The sequence below is a fragment of the Apodemus sylvaticus genome, chromosome 8 (genome assembly GCF_947179515.1).
Source record: "Apodemus sylvaticus chromosome 8, mApoSyl1.1, whole genome shotgun sequence".
NCBI classification, from domain to species: Eukaryota; Metazoa; Chordata; class Mammalia; order Rodentia; family Muridae; genus Apodemus; species Apodemus sylvaticus.
The window spans coordinates 22,493,351-22,516,973 of NC_067479.1; the positions used below are offsets into that span (position 1 = coordinate 22,493,351).

The 23,623-nt window shown below is 36.3% G+C and overlaps 1 protein-coding gene across 13 annotated transcripts in view; it reads left to right on the forward strand.

Annotated features, from left to right (window-relative positions):
• Positions 1–23,623, forward strand: part of Mycbp2 (MYC binding protein 2) — a 228,396-nt gene that overhangs the window by 23,364 nt on the left and 181,409 nt on the right. For all 13 annotated transcript variants that reach the window (XM_052190750.1, XM_052190753.1, XM_052190751.1 and 10 more), the window contains exons 2-8: positions 1,636–1,711; positions 7,943–8,158; positions 11,472–11,625; positions 16,265–16,461; positions 17,877–18,119; positions 18,327–18,398; positions 20,047–20,143. In XM_052190750.1, the coding sequence (XP_052046710.1) occupies positions 1,636–1,711; positions 7,943–8,158; positions 11,472–11,625; positions 16,265–16,461; positions 17,877–18,119; positions 18,327–18,398; positions 20,047–20,143 (1,055 nt within the window). The remainder of the gene's footprint in view (positions 1–1,635; positions 1,712–7,942; positions 8,159–11,471; positions 11,626–16,264; positions 16,462–17,876; positions 18,120–18,326; positions 18,399–20,046; positions 20,144–23,623) is intronic.

Consider the following 23,623-nt stretch of genomic DNA (forward strand, 5'->3'; position numbering starts at 1 on the left):
GTTATAAGATCTTAAGAACTTGACTAGCATCTATGATCATTATTGTGATTATCTTTATCTCCTCCTCATCTTCTGCCCCCATCGTCTTCCTTATTCATTTGCTCTATCTCCCCCTTTTCTATCTTTAAATCATTTAATTACATTCATCTATTTGTTAGTTATCTTTCTCTGTATCCCCTCGCACGTGTGTTTGTGTGTGTGTGTGTGTGTGTGTGTGTGTGTGTGTGTGTGTGTGTGAGAGAGAGAGAGAGAGAGAGAGAGAGAGAGAGAGAGAGAGATCAGAGAACAACCTGTGGAAATTGGTTCTTTCATTGAACTCAGGTCACTGAGCCATCTCATCTCACCAGTTTCTCTTTTTCTATTTTTGTTTTATTTTGAGACAGTGTCTCTCTGTTTAGCACACAGTGTTAATTCTAATTTCTAATTCTCCTGCTTTATCCTAACAAGAACTGTGAATGCTGCGATTACAGGCAGAGAACCACCATGCAGGCCACCTTTTGTTTTTATTAGAGTGATGACAATCTCTTATGAGACAGATATAGTGTTCTTTTCACTTAACTCACTGCTGTCCTCTAGAGCAAATCTGTCTTTTTTATTTTAAGTCTTTGCTACCTAGGAATGTCTTTCTCATCATAGTAGGCATTCAAAATATGAAATTATATAAAAGTGAAATGTTTGGCTAGCCTCTTATTCCTCCCACTTTATTCTTTACTATGTTGAGGGAGGGCGGGGAGAAAGGATGTTTTTCTCTTAAGTTACTCAGAGGGTTCCTTCTCCTTAATGCAAAAACAGGTCCGGGGTTGAGGCATTAAGAGCTATTTGCTAAGGATATGAGCTCAAATTTCTATTCCTTTCCTCCCGACCCTTACCTCTCTCCTCCCCCTCCTTGATTTTATTTTGGGGTATGGATGCTCTGCCTACATATGTCTATGTATCATTTGAATCCAGTGCCTGTTGAGACCAGAAGATGGTGTCTAGTCCCCTAAGCCTGGAGTTACTGGTGATGTGAGCTGCCATGTGGTGCTGAGAATTGAACTCTAGTCTTCTTAACCACTGAACCATTTCTCCAGCCCCTTCTTTATATTAATAGTGATTTAGTAAACAGTGACTTGAACTTTCTGCATTGCAGTCTTCACAGTGTCAAGAACAAGTGTTTGGAAGTTTATTAACATACCCACTGATGAAAAACATTAGTTCTTTTAAAATTACATTTACTCTGTGTGTATGCATATGTGTGCATGTATGCACAAGTATGCTTCAACATACATGTAAATTTTAGAGACAGCTAGCCTGACACCAAGTGAGTTTCTTGAACTGAACTCAGGTTGAAGGATTTAGTGGCAACCTACCCTCCCCCGTGAGCATCTGATAGACCTTGAAAGAAGGTTTTCTTTTTAAAGCTTTATTTAATACCTTAATTGCTTTACTTTGATAAAAACTTTATAGAATCCTTTTGGAATTACTCTCCATTGTTGTCTTTTTAAAAGCTACTGTAATACTAACTATCTGTATGTAGAGTATATTGCTTTATAGAAGATATAAGAAATATGCAAGTACCTATTAAAAATATCTATTTCACTGATTTTTGTATGTCTGAATGTAAATATTCATAATGTTTGCACCTTTTATTTTTAGGAATAAGAAAATTTTAAGTAAGAAGAAACTGAAGCGAAAACAGAAAAACAAGTCAAAAGTAAAGACAAGAAGCAAGGTAAAGTTACTAGCAACTTGTTGACATAGTAATTGAAACAAAAATGAAAAGACTTAAACATAGGAATATAATTAGCAAATCATTCTGTTCTGTGTGCTCAAGTCATTTTGTGCATTCCTCTTTTTAAAAGTATTTTTTGACAATCTTAAACATGTCCACAGGGTGTTTTGATCTTATCTATTTACACAACCACTCTCCAGTTATTCCTAAGACCCAACAACCCTGATTTATTTGCATTTCCTTTCTGGTTTAATCTATTTGGTGTTTTGTATGCTTCTACTACCTTTATAGTATAGTAAAGAAGAATAGGCATATTCTTTGGGTTAGGACAATTTTCTTCCATGATTTTGTTGAATATCATTTTTTTGGGACTTCTTATTGCTTCTATTTCCATTTTCAGTCTTATTTGTTTCCTTTGACAGTTTGGGTTTTCTTGAATTTCTTTAAGGGATTTATTTATTTCATGCAATTGTTTGTTTTTGTTTTCCTGTATTTCTTTAAGGGATTTATTCATTTCTTCTTTAAGGACCATTATCATCTTCATGTAGTTACCTTTAAGGTCTTTTTCTTGTATTTCAGCTATGCTGTAATATTCAGGGCCTGCTGTGGTGAGATAGCTGGCTCTAGTGGAGACATTGCCCTGGCTGTTGTTTTCCAGCTGTCTAGCCCTTCACTACCCAGCCATCACTTCAGATCTCGGTTTCTTCAGTTTACATATACTTATTAGTGTGCATCTAATTCTGTGTGATATGACTACCTCTGTGACTTATTGTCAGGATGTGGAACAGTTTCATCATAGGGTTGCTACCCTTTTGCCACCCTCATAGCCATTCATGTCACTTCTGTCTTCTTAGCTTCTGGCTGTTCTTCATCACAATAGGCTTGCTATTTCAAGAATATGTACTTGAATGGGCTAGTATGTAATTTATGGGATTGTTTTTTTAAAATATTTGATATCATTTCTTTGAGTTCTTCCAATTAATTGCACATAATAATAGTTTGTTCCTTTTCGACTATTGATCAGTCATATCCTAGTGTGGCTGTACTACAGTTTATCATTGTGTTCAGTATAAAGACTCCTGGTAGTAGTGGTGGTACATGCCTTTAATCTCAACGCTTTGGAGGGAGAGGTAGATCCCAGAGTTTGAGGCCAGCATGGTCTACAGATCCAGGACAGCCAGGGCTATGAGATGTATATTGTGCAGATGCTTTTCCCTGTTAGAGACTTAAATTGTGTTCTTTTAAAACTGGCATTAACTTTTTTAGGTTTAATGATGTTATTTTGTGTGTATTTGTGTTTACCTACATGTATGTAGGCACTAGGAATCAAACCCAGGTCCTCTAAAGAGCACCCAGTGCTCTTCAGCACTGAGCCAGCTCTCCAGCTGTCGCGTGTTGGTTTTGTTCATTCTTCATGTATGGATGTTCTTAATCTTTTCTACTTTGTGCACTGTGATTTTCCCAAACTTGCATATAATTTCTAGTTAATTTTTTTCAAAAGCATTTCTAGAAGATAATTTTCTTAGTCATTTTTATCAGGTTGTTGCAATAGGAAAGTAACACAACACGGAATTGAATTCCAGAGTGTTCACCTTGTTTTCAGTCCTAGGAGTGAGGCAGTCTGTTACACTGTCTGATAAGGGTATGATATAGTTATCCTTTGTCTAGTTGAGAAAATACCTTGACATTCCTGATTTGATTATACTTTTTTTTTGTATATTGGTATTAGTTTTTTATCAAATGCGTTTACCATCTTTTATAGTATCTTCTGTTTACTACCTTATTACATTTGCTCTTTTGGGGAAGTAATTATACTGATTGCTTTTTGGGTATTGTATCAACATTGTTTATTGATTCAATACTATTCATTGTGTCTGGGTTTGGTGTCTGTATGTGGGATGGATCCCCAGGTAAGGAAGTCTATGGATGGCCTTTCCTTCAGTCTTTGCTCCATACTTTGTCTCCATAATTCCTCCTTTGAATATTTTTCCCCCTTCTAAGAAGGTTAGAAGGACTGAGGCACCCACACTTTGGTCTTCCTCCTTCTTGAACTTTATGTGGTCTGTGAATTGTATCTTAGGTCTTCCAAGCTTTTGGGCTAATATCCACTTATCAGTGAATGCATACCATATGTGTTCTTTTGTGACTGGCTTACCTTGCTCAGGATGATATTTTCTAATTCTATCCATTTGCCTAAGAATTTCATGAATTCATCATTCTTAAGAGCTGAGTAGTACTCCATTGTGTAAATGTACCACATTTTCTGTATCCATTCTTCTGTTGAGGGACATCTGCGTTGTTTCCAGCTTCTGGATATTATAAATAAGGCTGCTATGAACACAGTGGATCATGTGTCCTTGTTATATGTTGGAGCGGCTTTCTTTTGGGTATATACCTAGGGGTGGTATAACTGGGTCCTCAGGTAGCAAGCACTATGTCCAATTTTCTGAGGTACTGCCAGATTGATTTCCAGAGCGGCTGTACCAGCTTGCAATCCCACCAATAATGGAGGAGTGTTCCTCTTTCTCCACATCCTTGCCAGCATCTGCTGTCCCCTGAGTTTTTGATCTTCGCCATTCTGACTGGTGTGAGGTGAAATCTCAGGGTTGTTTTGATTTGCATTTCCCTGATGACTAAGAATGTGGAACATTTCTTTAGGTGCTTCTCAGCCATTCGGTATTCCTCAGTTGAGAATTCTTTGTTTAGCTCTGTACCCCATTTTTAATAGAGTTATTTGGGTCTCTGGAGTCTAATTTCTTGAGTTCTTTGTATATATTGGATATTAGTCCTCTATCAGATGTAGGATTGGTAAAGATTTTTTCCAAATCTATTGGTTGCTCTTTTGTCCTATTGACAGTGTCCTTTGCCTTACAGAAGCTTTGAAAATTTATGAGGTCCCATTTTTCAATTGTTGAAAATGAAATTGTCCATTGGTGTTCTGTTCAGGAAAATTTTCCCTGTACCCATTATGCTTGAGGCTCTTCCCCACATTCTCTTCTGTTAGTTTCAGTATATCAGGTTTTATGTGGAGGTCCTTAATCCACTTGGATTTAAGCTTAGTACAAGGAGATAAGAATGGATTGATTTGTGTTCTTCTGCATGCTGACCTCCAGTTGAACTAGCACCATTTGTTGGAAAGGCTATCTTTTTTCCACTGGATGGTTTTAGCTCCTTTGTCAAATATGAAGTGTCCATAGGTGTGTGGGTTCATTTCAGGGTCTTCAATTCTATTCCATTTATCTACCTGTCTGTCACTGTACCAATTCCATGCAGTTTTTTTTTTTTTTTTTTAAATCATTGCTCTGTAATATAGCTTGAGGTCAGGGATGGTGAATCTCTAGAAGTGCTTTTATTATTGAGAATAGTTTTCACTATCCTGGGTTTTTTTTTTTTTTTTTTTTTGTTATTAACCAAATAAATTTGCAATTGCTCTTTCTAACTCTATAAAGAATTGATTTGGAATTTTGATGGGGATTGAATTTGTAGATTGCTTTCAGCAAGATGGCCATTTTTACTATATTAATCCTGCCAATCTGTGAGCATGGGAGATCTTTCCATCTTCTGAGATCTTCTGTTTCTTTCTTCTAAGACTAGAAGTTCTTGTCATACAGATCTTTCACTTGCTTGGTTAAAGTCACACCAAGGTATTCTATATTATTTGTGGTTATCGTGAATGGTGTTGCTTCCCTAATTTCTTTCTCAGCCTGTTTATCCTTTGAGTATAGGAAGGCTATTGATTTGTTTGAGTTAATTTTATATCCAGCCATTTTGCTGAAGTTGTTTATCAGGTTTAGTTCTCTTAGGTGATATTTTTGGGGCCACTTAAATATACTATCATATTATCTGCAAATAGTGATATTTTAACTTCTTCCTTCCAATTTGTATCCCTTTGACCTCCTTTTGTTGTTTAATTGCTCTGGCTAGGACTTGGAGTATTATATTGTATAGGTAGAGAGTGTGCAGCCTTATCTAGACCTTGATTTTAGTGGGATTGCTTCAAATTTCTCTCCATTCAGTTTGATGTTGGCTACTGGTTTGCTATATATTGCTTTTACATATATGGGCCTTGAATTCCTGATCTTTCCATGACTTATCATGAAAGTATGTTGAATTTTGTCAAACGCTTTCTCAGCGTCTAATGAAATGATCATGTGTTTACTTTTATTCTGAGTTTGTTTATATAATGGATTACATTGATGGATTTCTGTATATTGAACCATCCCTGCATCTCAGGGATGAAGCCTGCTTGATCATGACGGATGATGGCTTTGATGTGTTCTTGGATTCAGTTCTCGAGAATTTTTATTATTTTTGCATTGCTATTCATAAGGGAAATTGTTCTGAAGTTCTCTTTCTTTGTTTGAATCTTTGTGTGGTTTAGGTATGAGTGTAATTGTGTTTTAATAGAGAGAATTGGGTAGTGCTCCTTCTGTTTTTATTTTGTGGAATAGTTTAAAGAGTATGGCATTAGGTCTTCTTTGAAGATCTGATAGAATCATGCATTAAACCCATCTGGTCCTGGCCTTTTTTTTTTTTTTTGGTTGGGAGACTTTTCATAACTGCTTCTATTTCATTAGGGGTTATGGTACTATTTAGATTGTTTATATGATTCTGATTTAACTTTGGTATTTGATTATTATATGATGGGGTGAATTTCTTTTCTGGTCCAGTCTATTTGAAGTTCTGTAGGCTTCTTGTATATTCATGGGCATCTCTTTCTTTAGGGAGGTTTTCTCGTATAATTTTGGTGATGATATTTACTGGCCCTTTAAGTTGGGAATCTTCGCTCTATTCTATACCTATTATCCTTAGGTTTGGTCTTCTCATGATGTCCTGGATTTCCTGGATGTTTTGGGTTAGGAGCTTTTTGCATTTTGCATTTTCTTTGACTGTTGTGTCAATGTTTTCTGTGGTATTTTCTGCATCTGAGATTCTTTCTTCTATCTCTTGTGTTATGTTGGTCATGCTTAAAATCTGTGACTCCTGATCTCTTTCCTAGGTTTTCTATTTCCAGGGTTGTCTCCCTATGTGATTTCTTTATTGTTTCTATTTCCATTTTTACATCCTGAAAGGTTTTGTTTAATTTCTTCGCCCCTTTGGTTGTGTTTCCCTGTACTTTAACGGATTTTTGTGTTTCCTGTTTAAGGTCTTATACCTGTTTACCTGTGTTCTCCTGTATTTCTTTAGGAGAGTTATTTATGTCTACCTTAAAGTAGAACCTCTATCATCATCATGAGATGTGATTTTTAAATCAGAATCTTGCTTTTCCCATGTTTTGGGGTATCCAGGGCTCTCTGTGGTGGGAGAACTGGGTTCTGATGATATCAAGTAGCTTTGGTTTCTGTTGCTTAGGTTCTTGTGCTTGCCTCTCACCATCTAGTTCTCTCTGGTGTTAGTTGGTCTTGCTGTCTCTGACTGGAGCCTTTCCCTCTGGTGAGCCTGTGAGCCTGTGATCTTAGGTGTGTCAGCACTCCTGGGAGACCAACTCTCTCAGGGAGGGATTTGGGTCCAGAAAGTGGTGCCACAGGGTTAACTCCTGTCACAGCAGGAGTCAGGAAGAAGCATGTCTCCAGTTGCTGAGTGGTTCTTGAGCCCTTGTGGTCTCCTAGCAGGTCCCTCTTTGGTCAGTTATTGGTGCAAAAGTGTTCATCTCACCTGTTAACCTAGGAGTGACAACGCTCCCGGAAGACCAGCTCTCTTTAGTTGGGATTTGGGTTTGGGGAGCTGTGCCACAAGGTTAAGTGTGGGCGCAGATGGAGACTTGAAGGCATGATGAGTTTCAATGATAATACCATTGAAACTATTCCAAGCTGATGATTAGTTTCTTCAGGTTCTGAGGTTCAGTCCATTATCATCAAGGCTGCAGCACACCAACATTTAGGCAAGCATGCGAGTTACATCTTCATCTGAAGGCTGCTAGCAGAATCTAATATATTCTCAATATATTTATGTTGTCTATTTTTTTAGTATTTTGAAAGGTATATTTACAAGTTACATGGCAATTTAACTAACATATATCTTATTTAGCATGTGTCTTTTGCCCTTCCTCAATACTTTATAGAAGAAGAGAGGCATTTTCTGCCTGTTTTTGGTATGTGAAATATAATAAAATCTGTGCTTTTTCACTTATGCAATATGTGCAAGGTAGTTTAATCTGTCTATAATTTTTATGTACAATGAAATGATAATTATAAAGAATGTAAACCAGAAGTGTTGTGTTTTATATTTCAGTCTGAAAATGTGGAAAATACACTAATTATACCAGATATCAAACTGCATAGCAATCCCTCTGCCTTCAACATTTACTGTAATGTACGGCATTGCGTTTTGGAATGGCAGAAAAAGGAAACATCACTGGCAGCTGCATCGAAGAACTCTGTCCAGAGTGGAGAATCAGACAGTGATGAGGAAGAGGAGTCCAGAGAGCTCCCCATCAAGCTGCCAAAGGCAAGCCACAGAATTCTATTTAAATGTATTACCTACAAGTGGTCTGGTTATCACATATGCACATACATTCCTGAGATACCCTGTGCTTTCTAAAATAGGGCATTAAAATAACATGGCTTATGGATAAAAATAGGTTTGGTTTGGGGTAGCCCAGGAAAACTCAATGGGACTTTTAACCAGCTAATACAGCCAGTAGTTAGGAACCCAGCAGGATGAGCATCCAGAGCACAGGCAGCAAGGCCCGTGGGTTGTAGCTTGTTAAGGGCTGTCAGTGTGCAAAAGCAGTAGCATGGATATGCTTGTGTGAAGGTCTCCACAGTAGCAGATGGAAGATGAGCTCTGAGCTGGAGAACCTCCATTAAGGGAAGCCTAAAGAGAAGGCGATGCTGCATAAGCCCTGGAGGCACTAGATGCTTACAGTTTTCTTAAACAGACATGAAAAGCTTCCTTAACAGCAGCTCAGCTGAAAGCTTTATCTGTTTACCCTTTATCTGCTGTCTTACTATTCTGCTTACCTGGCTTACGAAAAAAATAGGATGAGCAACAGTCCAGTCTGTACTGTTCTAACATTACTTCCTATTGCCAGAAGCGTATAAACTTTCATATTACAACTGAAAAAACTACTCTTAATGTACTTTGTTCTAAGGATTGGTTTACTTTGTGATTAATTTTATCACATATGTATACATTTATGCATACATATATACATACATACACACATACATACAGGAGATATAGTCTTTCTTTTCCTCCCTTTATCCTTCCTTCCTTCTGTTTCCGTTTGTTTTCTTCTTTCATAGCAATGAAAGGTTCTTATAATCCAGTGCTATTGCTGTTCATGAGTTACATCCCTGGCCTTGGAGTTATTATAGTGCTCCTAAAAAGAAAAGGGAAAATATAATCATTTCAAAATGGTTTATGTGTGATTCATGAATATTGTTTTCTTATAAATAAACTTAAAAGTGATTCTTTTATAAAAAATGATTCATGTATTATTAAATTGGTATGTTAAATTCATCTAGTAAACTTATTTACAAGGTATCTTATAAATAGTTTTTTACATGGAATGCCTTTCTTGCGTTATGGGGACGATGGAGCTCATGTTCCTGGTCTGATTTCTCTTAATGGCCTGCTGCGGCTGTCCCTGATCAGGCACTGTCCTTGACTACTGTTGGGTCCCTCTCCTCTTATCTCAGAGATGGCCAGGTTTCTACTTCATAAGCGAAGGGCATGGCAGCTTGGTGCACGTCCTTGTCTTGATCAGCGTTCTCCGTGTGTGTCTTCTGTCCTTTTTCCTTTGCTCTGGTGTCTAACGGCTCCTGCTCTCCCAGTCTCCTCATATAATCCAAAATGAACGTGTTTATCTTTTCCCTCCTGAAGGTGTAGCTCGTGGTCTCTTCATTGCGATTTCTTCTGCTTAATTAGGGGAGTTGAAAAAAGTAACCCTCAGAGAATTTGTGTCGTACACTTTTTATAAGAATATTGCACTATTGTGGGCAGGTCACACTGCACTGAATTAATCATGGTGATTAAATTCTGTATTGGGAGGGAAATCAGAAGTTCAAAGAAATCTTTTATACAGAAATATAATAACAAAACTAGATTACAAAACACTTAGGAAAATTTAATTATTATACTATTTTAAAACATTAGGATAAGTGAGTGGTAAAGAAAGTTTCAGCTGCTATTAACATTTTTCTAGCATGATTAACAATGTCTAAAAGGAAATCCTAAAAAAAAAAAAATACATGGTTAATACTGTATTTTCCACCATATACTTTACTTTCTGGAAACAGCGAATAATGACTAAGACCATGGGGAAGAAGCCAAATTGCTTAAGTTGAAATACCATTAAAATTATTAGCTTTTTAAAGTGGAGGTGAATGGTGCCTCCACTTTATCATCTGTATATTGAGAGCATTATATATCTCCTAGGATTGCAGTCAAGATTAAATGAGTTTATGAATGTCAAATGTCGTGCTTAAGAGTACCATCACATACCAAGTACTCAGTAAATGAGAGCTGTAGTTAGACATGTCTGGTTAGAGCCAAATAATAGAATTTATAGGTGTATTTAATTTTTAGTTTCTTCCCAATGTATCCTGTAATAATAAATACTTCATATACCAGGAAATAAAATTTCTAGAAACTCAATGTGATGCTATAACTACATACTGACAGTTTTCCATCTACTTTAAATCCAGGATGTTGAGAGAGCAAGCTAAGTGTCATCATTGTTTTAGCCACACAGTGATTCTCCTTCAGTCCTCCCTGTTCTCATGTAAGGGTGATATTGCTACTCTGAGACCTTGAGATTATTTACATTCTACAACTTGGCCTTATTTTAATTCTTTTTTAGATTTATTTATTTATATGAGTACACTGTTGTTCTCTTCAGACACCAGAAGAGGGCATTGGATCCCATGACAAATGTTTGTGAACCACCATGTGGTTGCTGGGAATTGAACTCAGGACCTCTGGAAGAGCAATCAGTGCTCTTAACTGCTGAGCCATCTCTCCAGCCCCTTATTTTAATTCTTAATATCACTTCTGCACATAATTTACATCTGAAGCTATATATTTGATTATCAAAATTGACGTTGACTGAGAAATAGAATTTTATCGTTTAGTGTTTTGTTAATTATTGGTCTTTCAAAGTAATAGCAGCTCATTGTAACTTTGCTCTTACAATCTCTAAAGATTTACTTCTTTTGCTAAAGATAGTCAAGGATTTTTTGGCCCAGTAAGGACTATTCTGATTAATACCAGTCATATTTTCACTGAGCCAGTTTTAGCTCCTTTAATGATCATCTTGCCCAAATGAAGGGGACTCTACTTATATTAATGATAACATTACAATTATACTATCACAGGAAGGGCTAAGGTGAAATCAGTTTTCAAAGTTACCTTTGCTGTATGTAGTGTTATCTTTATTTTTAGTTGTGAGTACTCTAATAAAGCTGCTTGCATACAACCAAATGTACTATGTAAATTAACAGAGCCCATTTCTTCTGAGTGAATGCCATCTGCCCCCCACCCCCCTCACCCCAGTTCAATTTTCAAGGTTTTATTCAACATCCCTTGCTATGGCTTCATTGTTTCCAAACTAATCTTTAAATAATGTAACTAGTTCTTAATTTTGTACATGGTTTTTAAAATCTTCATGTTAAAGAAATAAAATCAATTGGTTTTTTTGCTTTCCTTTTTAAATATCATGCTACTTTAGTATTGAAATTACCTACACAAATTAGAGTATAGAAAGTGTCATTTACTTACATATTAGAAAGCCTAATTTTCTTTTCATATTAAACAGATTATTGAGGTTGGGCTTTGTGAAGTCTTTGAATTGATCAAGGAGACTCGGTTTTCTCATCCATCCCTGTGTCTAAGGAGCCTCCAAGCCCTGCTGAATGTACTTCAAGGCCAGCAGCCAGAAGGCCTCCAATCAGAGCCACCAGAAGTCCTAGGTAAGAGCTTATGCTTAGAGTCAAGCACGTGGAGCTGCACCACTTCTCCAGTGAAACATACAAAAGGGCAGGAAATGCAGCTTGGATTGACTTGGATTGCAGTTATTTTTCTGTGTTTTCCTAGAGATAGAGTCTAAAGAGGTATGGTTCCTGCACAGTTGTCTCTTTGTTGTTGTAACAATAGGAGAACAACAACACATAAGTCCTTGAAATCCCAGAATAACACCCAAACCCTAAAATCCCAATGAACTTGAATACCTGTGGCCAACAGCAAATACGCATCTCGTCTCTTTTTTACTCTAGGGCAGTGGTTCTCAGCTGTGGGTCACAGCTTTTTTTGAGGTCGAACCACCCTTTCACAGGGGTTGCCTAAGACCATCAGAAAACACAGATATTTATATTACAGTTTATAACAGTCACAAAATTACAGGTATGAATCAAAATAATTTTATGGTTGGGGGGGTCACCACAGCATGAGCAACTGTGTTAAAGTGTCACAGCATTGGAAAGGTAGGGCTAAAGGACTTAAACCAGTAAGGGGAGGAAAGAAATAAGTGTCATGAACCTCAACCAGTACAATTATTTCTAAAGAGAGGACATTTTTTATTATATCATAAACAACAATAAAAAATTGTTTTGGGGAGAAAGGGTCTTATTTGGCAAGATTCATTACATACAGACACTGGCTTTTCTTCAAATATATTTTTTTAACGTTGCTTGCTTCTCAAATTAACTTAGGCTTAACATATAACCATGAAGGAAGATAGGAGCTTTCTGCAGTTTGATAGAAATGTAGGTGAAGCATAAGCTTTAGTTAGATTATTGCTTTTCTCTGGTGATAATCATGGGTATCCTGTCTGTCTGGAATTGTTTAGATTGCTTTAACAATGTAGGAAAATACCCTCAAAGCTTTAGAGATAGGATTCTCAAACATTAACCTGTATCTGAGTCATCTGTGACCCAGGTATGGAGTTTTTCATTCAGTAGATTTAAGCTGGCACCAGATGTTGATATTTTGAATACATTTTTGGACTATACTGCAGCTGGTGGCCTGGGAACACTCTTGATTGAATTAGATTCTGATTCTGTGTTCTCTGTATCCTGGCTTCACTTCACTTTTCTTTTTTACTTAAATTGTTTTTCTGAAACAAAGCCTTGCTGTGTAGCCCAGGCGGGCCTTGAACCTTATTCTTCCTGCCCCGGTTTCCCAAGTACTAGGGTTAGTAGATATGTACAACTATGTCCTACCTAACTATTTCAATTTTATTAGAACCACAATTTTCAGAACCTAATTATGTGCCAGATCTTTCTTTGGTTAAATATAGTGATTTAGTTTTTATATTTAATTTTGTCTTATTGGAGGAGTTTGACTGGTTCTTCCTCTCAGGCCCACGTTCCCAGAAAGGAGACTGAGGTTCAAAATATATTTATAAGTAACTTGGCCATGTAGCTATGCTCTTATCTGACTAGATCATAACTTAATATGACCCATTTATTCTAATCTACACTCTGCCACTTGGTTGCTTAAGTGCAGGGGCACCATGTGTCTGTCTTGCTCACATCTTCCTAGGGGAAATCTCTTGGGCTTAGCACTGTCTCAGAATCCTTTCTGCCCCCTGGATATTCCACCTTGTATTCTATCCTTTTCTGTAAGTCATAGGTTTTTTTAATAGACAGGTGATTTATTTATATGATACACAAGACAGAAGAAAGATATGCTGAAAACTTTAAAGAGTCTATATCTCAGCACCCAGCCTAAGGCACTTAATCGCTTCCACTAAACAAAAGGTAGTGCAGGTTAAGGATTAGTCAATTTTCTGGTTCTTGGTATAGTAGCACTGGTAATCCTATTAATAGTGTGACATGTTACTCAACAGCATTATTTTGAAATTTTTACTTATAGGAGCTGATTTTTGCTTGAGCTCTGCTGTGGTGGTTAATGAACCACAGTTCTCTAACTGCATAGCCTGTTTCACTTGGAAATGTGTATGTCTTCTACTGTTCTCTTATATCCTGTGTACTTTCCCTTATAGTCATTCTTTACATAAATACTTCCTTTTAAAAATGTGTCTTGTTTTAAATATTAGCCTTTGAATGTGTTTTCACCTAATTATTTTCTATCAAAAATTTAATTTTATTAAGTTGCCTATCTTTTTCTTAGAAGTTTGAAATGCCATTATTCTGTTTGTTTGGTATCTTGTCTTATTTTCAGTGTTTATTCCTAATGGTTTTTACTTCTTGGACTGACTTTTCTGTATAAGGGTTTTACTGTCATTTCACATTTCAGATTTTTTTATTTAGCTTGAACTTATATTGATAATGCCTAGTCTTTTTCCTTTTAGATTCATATTCCTTTATCTACCTTCTCTCACCAGTTGTTTTCCAGCTCACTTATAAACATTTGTATAACTGTTACTCTTAGATTGGGAAAAATGACTGAAGAGAGTTTTTTACAACTAGAACATAACTACTAGACAGAAGGAAAGCCTTGTAGTCTGGAAGGAAAGGACAAAGAGGGTGCGAATATGTGGCGCTGTCTAGACATATTTATAAGGTTTGTTTCAGTGCTAGGGAAAGTCACTCTCTACTTCATTATACCAAATAAAGAATATTTTCTATAGAAAATATGCAAAGATGGCTCAGTGGTTAAGAGTACAGAGTGCTCCTATAGAGGGTCAGAATTTGGTTTCCAAACCCCATATGAGGCAGTTGACAACCTCTAGTAATTCCAGTTCTAGAGGATCAAGTGCTCTCTCCTGGCTTTCTTGGGTATCTGCACTCATGTGTGCATATCCATATACAGATACTCACACACACATAAATAAAAATAAAACAAATCTTTAAAAATATTTTATCTTAGGGCTGGTAAGATAGCTCAGTGGGTAGAGATATTGCCACACAAACTTGGAAAGTCTGAGTTAGATCTCCAGGACCACATAGAAGGAGATAACTGACTCCAAAGAGTTGCCGTCTATCTTCACATATACATCGTGGTGTGCATATGCACACATATGTACACATGTACATATATATACATGCTTAAAAAGATTTATGTCACAGATTTTATTATGTAAAATTATTTATTTAAATTATTAACAAATTCTTTCATCTTAAATCTAACATTTCAAGGAAAATGACATTGTTCTTTTTGCTTGCCAGTATACTATTCCTACCTAGAGTGCTTCCATATGCAGGAAGACTTCAGTTTGGTGACCGGCTGAAAGCCTGAACAGCCACAGCTGAGGCTGATAATGATTAGAGGGAGATGTACAGAGCAGGGGGAGATTAAAAAAGATAAAGAAGAAATGACGATATTTAAATGGATGATAGACGGGAAAGACAAGTCAAAAGAAACATGGAAACCAAACAGATTACAAAGGACAGGAAGGAAGGAGGACAGAATTAACAAAAGAATGAGTGTGTTTTAAGCATATAACTAGATTTTTGGTCTGAAAATTCTCTGACGGGGGATGGGATAGGGTGTTTTTGGAAAGGAAACCAGGAAAGGTGAGAATATTTGAAATGTAAATAAAGGAAATATTCAATAAAAACAAAAAAGAAAAGAAAATTCTCTGACTATAAGTGGAAAAAGGAGTACTGAATGTTAAATTTGACCTCCTTTTCGGTAGCTTCGTTAACTACTGGTAGTAGATAACATGGATCAGGAAGATGGTAATAAGATAAAAGAGGAAGAAGTAATTAGGAAGAAAATAAATGCTTGTTTGGGGATTAGGAAAATGAAGAATTGATGGGAAATGATCCCTTACTTCCTGTGAATTACTGAATGAATTACAGAATTCTTCCCATTTTCAGAGAATTGCAAAGTATTGGTTCTCTTTCTTGCTTCCTGTTCTTCCTTTTTTAATCTCTCCAAGGTTTTTCTGTCAGTCTGACTTGGTTTATTTTACTCTCCTTTATTTTACTCTCTAAGAATTTTTAGTCCTCCTTTCCCTTTCTGCTGAAGAAACACCCATGCTGTATTGTCTCAGTCCTGGGTGGTGTTCAGGTGATTTGCTGTGGTAATAGAACAGTCATTCATTCTTCTTTTCTACTTTGTCACTACATAGCTTTATGAATAGGGAAGTCTTTTAATCTGCCTGGGTCTCTATTGTGTTGCCCATTAAAGAAAATTATTTGTTCTCTGTTCTTGGAGAGTTCTTTAAGATAAATGAATTATTTACCCCCCTCTATTACTGTGAGATGTTATTTATAAATTATATTAATTATAATGTTTTTATATTAAAGCTATATATATAGCATTTTTCTTGTGGTTTTGTAAATATGTGTAAGGGGCCCAGATAGAAGCACACATTCCTTCTACTCCGAAAGTACAGCGAGTAGTTCTTACTTGAAAAACTGTGATTTTAAGGATGAGTTTCTTGTATAAGCAAGATTGATTTGTATGAACTTAGACAAATTCTATTACTTCATTTACAAAAGTAAGGGATAGAACTAAATGTTCTCTAATCCCTTCTTATGTAAATGTGCTAATTGTGAGCAGTTAACTAGACAAAAACTAGTAAAAACTAATAGTTCTAGGTGCCTTAAAATTTATGTAGAGTGAACAAGATATAATAAGTATGTACATTTAGTGCTCTGTAACTCAAATGAATATAATTGAATCTTGTTTTGTCCACAGAGTCTCTCTTCCAGCTCCTTTTGGAAATTACTGTTCGGAGTACTGGGGTGAATGACAGCACAGGGCAGTCCCTCTCAGCACTCTCCTGTGCTTGCCTCTTTAGCCTGGTGGCTTCCTGGGGAGAAACAGGAAGGACACTTCAGGCCATCTCTGCTATCTTAACCAACAATGGTAGTCACGCTTGCCAAACTATTCAGGTATTTCATATTTTTAGCTGTTAAGAAATTTCAGAGATGCCAAATTGTACTTTTCTTCATTCTGTCAATAGAAATTCTCTGCCTTTTTTCATTATATATTACTTTGATCTCTCTTGTTGATATACAAATAATGTACAGCATTTGATTTAAGCTGTATGTGTGTTTAATTTTGTATCATTAAAGATAAATAGATTTTGGCAAAATCTCTAAATATTTAAACTATAATTAATGAATATAATATAAACATAGTCTCATTAGAAAAAAAGTCAAATAAGAACTCCAGAAAGTGAAAAATCAAATAATTATATTTTGAAAATTAAAGACAGGGTTAAACAGTGTTAGTATGGTTAAAAGCATAAATAGTTATCTAAAGAAAAAGAGGAAGAAATTATGTAGAATATCACAGAGAAAGATAAAATGGAAAGCATGTACAGAGAATAAGAAAGCTAGTGTATGAGCTGGCTCAGTGGTTGAACACCAGCTGCTTTTCCACAGGTCCTGAGTTCAATTCCCAGCATCTACATGGTGGCTCACAACTATTAGTAATGGGATCTGATGCCCTCTTCTGGTATATTTCTGAAGACAGCTCCAGTGTACTTATATAAATAAAATAAATAAATCTTAAAAAAAATAAAGCTAGTGTATAATAAAGCAGACTGTATTAATGTGTTCTGAATTCCATAAAGCAATGATAGATCAAAGTGACAAAGAGCAAGTCATAGGCAAGATTTACAATTGTGAGTGACAGAATCCTTATAGAAGTCTAATCTCCCTGAACTTTTTTTTTATTACTTTTATTTTTTTTGCAAGCTGTTCATTGCCCCCCTGCTTCTGGTCTGCCCTCCCACTGTTCCTCATCCCATTCCTCCTCTCCCCTATCTTTAAGAGGATGTACCCCCTCCCCCACCAGGCCTCCCTACTCCTGGGGTCTCCAGTCTCTTCAGGGTTAGGCAGATCTTCTCTGACTGAGTCCAGACCCTGCAGTCCTCTGCTGTGTGTGTGTTGGGGGCCTCATATCAGCTAGTATATGCTGCCTGGTTGGTGGTTCAGGGTCTGAGAGATCTTGGGTTAGTTGAGACTGCTGGTCTTCCTGTGGGGTCACTCTCCTTCTCAGCTTCTTCCAGCTTTTCCCTAATTCAACCACAGGGGTCCCCAACTTCAGTTCAATGACTAGGTGTAAGTATCTCAGCTGCTTCTTGGGCCTCTCCAAGGACAGTCATATTAAACTCCTGTCTGTACGCATAGCATCAGGAATAGTACTTTACTTCTTACAGATGAAGCTTTAGTTCATACCTTTGCAAGCCTGCCAAACCTTGATTAGTCTTTATAACTTATTTTGCCAGAAATAATACAAATATCTTTACTTTGTCTGAAAAAAATTTAAAATGTCTTTTTATATTGTTTCTTTTGAATAGGTGCCAACAATACTAAATTCACTACAGAGAAGTGTACAGGCAGTGCTGGTTGGAAAGATTCAAGTCCAGGACTGGTTTAGCAATGGCATTAAGAAAGCAGCATTAATGCACAAGTGGCCATTAAAAGAGATATCTGTGGATGAAGATGACCAGTGTCTGCTTCAGAATGATGGATTTTTTCTTTATTTGTTATGCAAGGATGGATTATACAAAATAGGCTCTGGATACAGTGGGACAGTTCGGGTAATATGACTCTTTATATTTCTTATCATAGCAGAGATAACCATAATTCAGTAATTGATTATACCCTTGTTCTAGTCATCTTAATAGTGTCTTAATTTTTATTTTTACTTGAACATTATAATGTACTAAATACTACATATATTTTTATTACTTTTATTGTTTAATAATTATTAATCACTTCATAGACAAATTTTTGTTATTTTACAGGGCCATATATATAATTCTACATCTCGTATCAGAAACAGAAAAGAAAAAAAGTCTTGGTTAGGGTATGCCCAGGTAGGCAAATATCCTCAATAAATGAAATTATCCGCTTACACTTGTTGAATGAATTTATACAAGAATGCTATGTTTGTAGTAAAATGGCTAGGTAAGGTATAGAGCAAGAGGGATAATACGGAGTCAGAATTTATCGGGCGTTCAATTACAAGCCTGGCTCTGCACTTTAGCAACGGTGTGACTTAGGACAGGTCAGTTTATTTTGTTCTCTGTTGTTTTTCAGTTAAAGGCACCTTCTGTGGTGTTCTCTTTTAAGTAAGTCTAGGGATAAGAATCATAGATAACCTTGTTCATTAACAAATCTGAATTAAAAATGAGTAAGTGACCCGAGACCAAATTAGGGCTCCTTGCCATAAACTCTTGCATTCTAAGTGTAGATCCTGTCCCTTCTAGCAAACACTTGACCTGGTCAGTGGACAGCCACCTGCTAGAGATGCATACAGAACCCACAAAGTACAGAAAACAGTAAGCCCATGGCCCATGGAGCGTTTACTGAGTGCTGCGGTCTCAGCTGCAACCAACACAGTCTGTCTGCTTTACCAGTTCAGCATCAGATGCCATTGCTTTTCCTCTTATGAAAAAGAAGTAAATGAAAGATGGACAGAAAGATTCAGGAATACATAATTCTGTTGTATCCCTGTCTTTGAGACAAAGCTCAGGTTTCCTCTGGAAAGAGTCAAAAAAAAATTTCCCTACATTTCATGGTTTTTTGAGCTAACAGTATAGGTTGTCAGCATGAAATGATAAAAGAGGTATTTGAAAGTAGTTTGAAAACTAAAGAAATTGTTAGTTTGTCTTCGTTACTGTTCAGTTACTGTGAATATATACCATGGTCAAGGCAACTTATAAAGGAAAACATTTAACTAGGGGTTTGCTTACAGGTTTAGATAGTCACTGACACAGAGTGTGGTGACAGGCAGGTAGGCATGGTGCTGGAACAATAGATGAGAGCTCCTATCTGATCTTCAAGTTGAGACAGAGGACAGACAGACAGACAGAGAGAAGTAGGGGTCAGGGGAGGTAGAAGAAGAGGATGTGGGAGGGACAGAGAAAGAGAAGAGACCTGGGATGGGCTTTTAAAACCTCCAAGCCTGCGCCTGTGACACAGCTCCTCCCACAGGGCGACACCTACTAATCCTCTTAAACAGTCCCACTAACTGGAGACTAAGAATTGAAACGCCACCACCACATAGCTCAAGAATCATTCTGCTATGTTAGTTATTGAGATAATTTGAAAATAAAATTTTAATATTAAAGTGATTATCTTTTAAAACCCAGTGTGCTTTAAAAATGTCTCATTAATATATACTTAGATTTTATGTAGGAAATGATGTTATGGAAAATGATTTAGTTTTTTAGAGTTTGTGTGTGTGTGTGTGTGTGTGTGTGTGTGTGTGTGTGTGTGTGTGTGTTATAGGGGTATGTGCATGTAGCATGTGTGTTTGCAGAACAGAGGATCACCTTAAGTTCTTCCTCAGTTCCCTCCATCTGAAGCAGACCCCATGTCTTAAATTTTAATCTTTAATATTCTTTGTATAGTATTACTGACTTATTATACATCAGCAAAATATAATACAGAAACATATATCTGCTTTTTCTATTGGTAATGAAAATATATCTTAACACAATCAAAATTGTTTATCACCAGGGTTATTTGTTATATCGAGATGTGAATAACCATAGTATGACTGCCACAAGAATAAGCCCTGAGACACTGGAACAAGATGGTACTGTAATGTTACCAGGTATGCTTTAACTAGTCATATTTTTCTTCGCTAGTAGTTTTAAGAAACTTGCATGTTAAGATACTTAAAGATGTAAATGATAATTAGCACAGATTAGTACTTGGTTACAAATGAGTTTTTAAATATTATGACATGTAAGCCATTTTAGTTCCTACAGAAAGTTAATATATGTGAAGATACTAGGCATCAGAAACAAAGCACAATAAGGTTTCCTATTTATTTCCAAATTCATACACATTTACAGGGTATACCACCTTTACCCATTAAGACCCCAGCTCCCAGTTATCAGGGTAATGTTATTTTGTTTCATTTTTTCCACTAGAACCACTACTTTAACTCTTAAGTTGCCTTGTACAAGAAACATTGTGGTTGCTAGTCACCTTAACTGGTTTTCCTCTACTTTAAAGGACTTGTAGCAGTAGGGCATAGGATGGTCAAGGAATTGTTAACATTCAGCATGTGCCCTTTGTCCAGAAGCACTGACAAAGACTTTGGGTACAGTTCATCTGCAACTGTGTACTACGCTGCCCAAGGTCTGAGGCACTAGTTCTCAGGTTTTCTGCAGCACTAGGTAAAGGCATAAATATTCTCTGTCCTAAAGTTTTAAATTTGCTTATACCATTGATGCTTTCTAAAACTGATCACATTAAACCTTAATATTTATTGTGTTTGTTAGTAATCTCTTGGCAAATAGTAAAATACTCCTAAGTATTTGATCTTTGAAGAAGTGAAATTTATTTTTTAAGAAAGAGCACATTGAGAAAGATGTCTGTTCCCTGCCTGCTTGTCAAGTTTTTAAATATTTTTATACCTTCATTAGAAAATGAATTGAACTCTTCTATTTCTGCATTTTCCCAAAATAGTGTATAGACAGCATCATAAAGCAAATGAAACATTTTATCTATATGTCAATTGACAGAACAGTTTTGGAAAATGGCAACCTAACAAAATCATTTTATAACACTTCTTTTCAGACTCTACATTTTTTTTCTAAACAAGTCTTGGGCTGTATCATTTGTTTAATAATAAAAACTTTAGAAATATTTTTAAGTATCAGCATATATTTGCTGTATAATACAAAGGGTTTCATTAGGCTTGATTTCATTCGTTATAACATACTTTAAAATTACATTGCCACTCCTAATACTTGGCTCCCTATATTGTTTTCCTCTTCCATCTTCTGCTGATAGAAATGGCTTTGGATTTTTGGATTTGGGTTTTTTTTTTTTCCATTCTTTCATTTTTGTTTTTGTTTTGAGACAGCTGTGCAGCTGTCACTGTACAGCTCTGCTTGGCCTGGCCTGAAATTTGCTCTGTAGACTGGGCTGGCCTTGAACTCACAGAGATCTACTTGTCTCAGTCTCCTGAGTGGTAGGATTAAAGGCATGCACCACCACAACCAGCTGATTTAAAGAGTATTTTTAAATTATATCTATACCTCCACAAAACTCATATAAGCATATGTAAATAGTTGTAAAAATGGATCATATTATACTTTGGACTTACCCTTTACTTACTTCTCTGAATGTTTCCAGGTCTTCAGAATTTTGTAGCATTATTTTAATGTTATAAATTACACTTTATTGATTTATTAATATATTTTAAAACAAGAGCCTTCTAGTCTTCCTGTTTTCCAGTTTTCTCCCTCCTTCCCTCCCTCCCTCCTTCCCTCCTTCCCTTCATATCTTCCTTCTCCTCCTCTTTCTCCTCCTCCTTCTCTTCCTCCTCCTCTCTTCTTCTTTTTATATACAAAAATTATAGGGGGGAAGATCACCTTTATCTCTCTGTCTCTGTACCAATTATTTTAGGATAATGTTATAGAAGAAAAGTTCATTATTGACAAAACCTGTCATCCTAAATAGATGGGTACATAAGAGTAACTTCTGTCCAGCTCATTTATAAGGTTGTAGCTGAAAGGAAAATTAAAAAATAGCTACCTCTAGGTATTTCATTTATTTTCCATGATTAAAAATTATTTTCTAATGTCTTTATTCAGTTTAAATTCTGCATCATTTAACATAAATGTAAATTTTAACCATACAAGTGTGGTTTCTGTGTTTCATAAATATGTGCTGTGCTCACAGTGAAGAACAAATCAAACTTTGGGAGGATAGTCCCATATTGTGTGTCTTCCAAGCTTACAGATGTTGCTTGACATATTCCTGAAGCTGCTGTCTTATAATGTTACACGTGGATAAAGAATGGATCAAGAGAAGTTCTCAATATGACGCGGGAGGAAGACCCAGCCGTCAGCCCTCAAGCCTGAAGAAGCCTGTTGTCATTTGCTCATTTCTTTGGCATGGACTACATTTTCTTCAATAAAACCATTTGCTTTTTCCCTGACAAGGGACACATCTTCTCTGTAGCTTTGCATCAAGAAGAGAAGTAGTAAACTGTCAGATTTATAGGTTTACTGAATACCGTGTTTAAAATAAATGTAAATTAGTAATTTACTCACTTTCATAGTCTAGCTAGTCTTAGAGCTGTTTCACTGCGGTATGGATGAACACCTCTTGTTGAATATCACTTTATTCTTTATATTTCAGCGTAACTTTCAGATTGTGTTCTTGTGTCGTTTGCTGTCTACGTCTTGTGACAGGTTGCCTCAGAACATGAGGCCTTTTTTCTACTCTTGCGCCGCTTCACTCCCTCACCCCTGCATTTATCTGAAATTATAATGAGTTTTTCTTCTTTGCTTTTTAGTTTAAAATCTTACTGCTTAGAGCTTGAGAAGCATCTTTCTTGCGCCTCTTTGTATTCTATACAGTGGACTAGGAACTCTTTCTTTCGATTTCTCCTCTCTTTGATTACCAAGTCTCTTGGGCTACCAGTGGGCCTTGTCTCCCAGTTTCTATTTCCAGTTTGTGATCACTGAATTCTCTATTTGGTAAGGGTCTGCCTGTGTTTTGCATATTTATAATAAGGAAGTATGCTAGTATGAAGCTCTTGGGCAAAGATATAGCTTATTTGGGTGGGTTACATTGCTGTATTCCAAAAAACAGAGTTTTATGTTTTGTTGATTTAGGTTGAAGAGAAATGACATTTCTTTTTGTATTGTGATTAATGGAGAGGTTCATCCTAGTTCTCCATGGTTACTGTAGAAAGTGTGTGTGCTCTTAGACTTGCTTGCTGAAAACTTGTTTTCCCAAAGGATAGAATTTATACAGATGTTGATTTGATTTTGCTTGTAGTTTGTGTTATTTAGCAGCAGTCACTAACACATGTTCCAGTGTCCTTCATGATACTGGTATCCCTTGTCACAATTAGCTTGTGCGTTACTTTGATTGAAGAAATGTTTCATCAAAGTGCACCATTCTACATAGATATATATGTTCAGTGCTTTCAAATAAGGTTAGTAGCTGAGATGTTTGGCTATTTTGAGATAAAAAGAAAGAAATGTCTATAGATTTGTTGGCTTTCTATAAATAGGAGAAGGATAAATGGTTAGAAACCTAGAACATTGTAAATAGTAAACATACT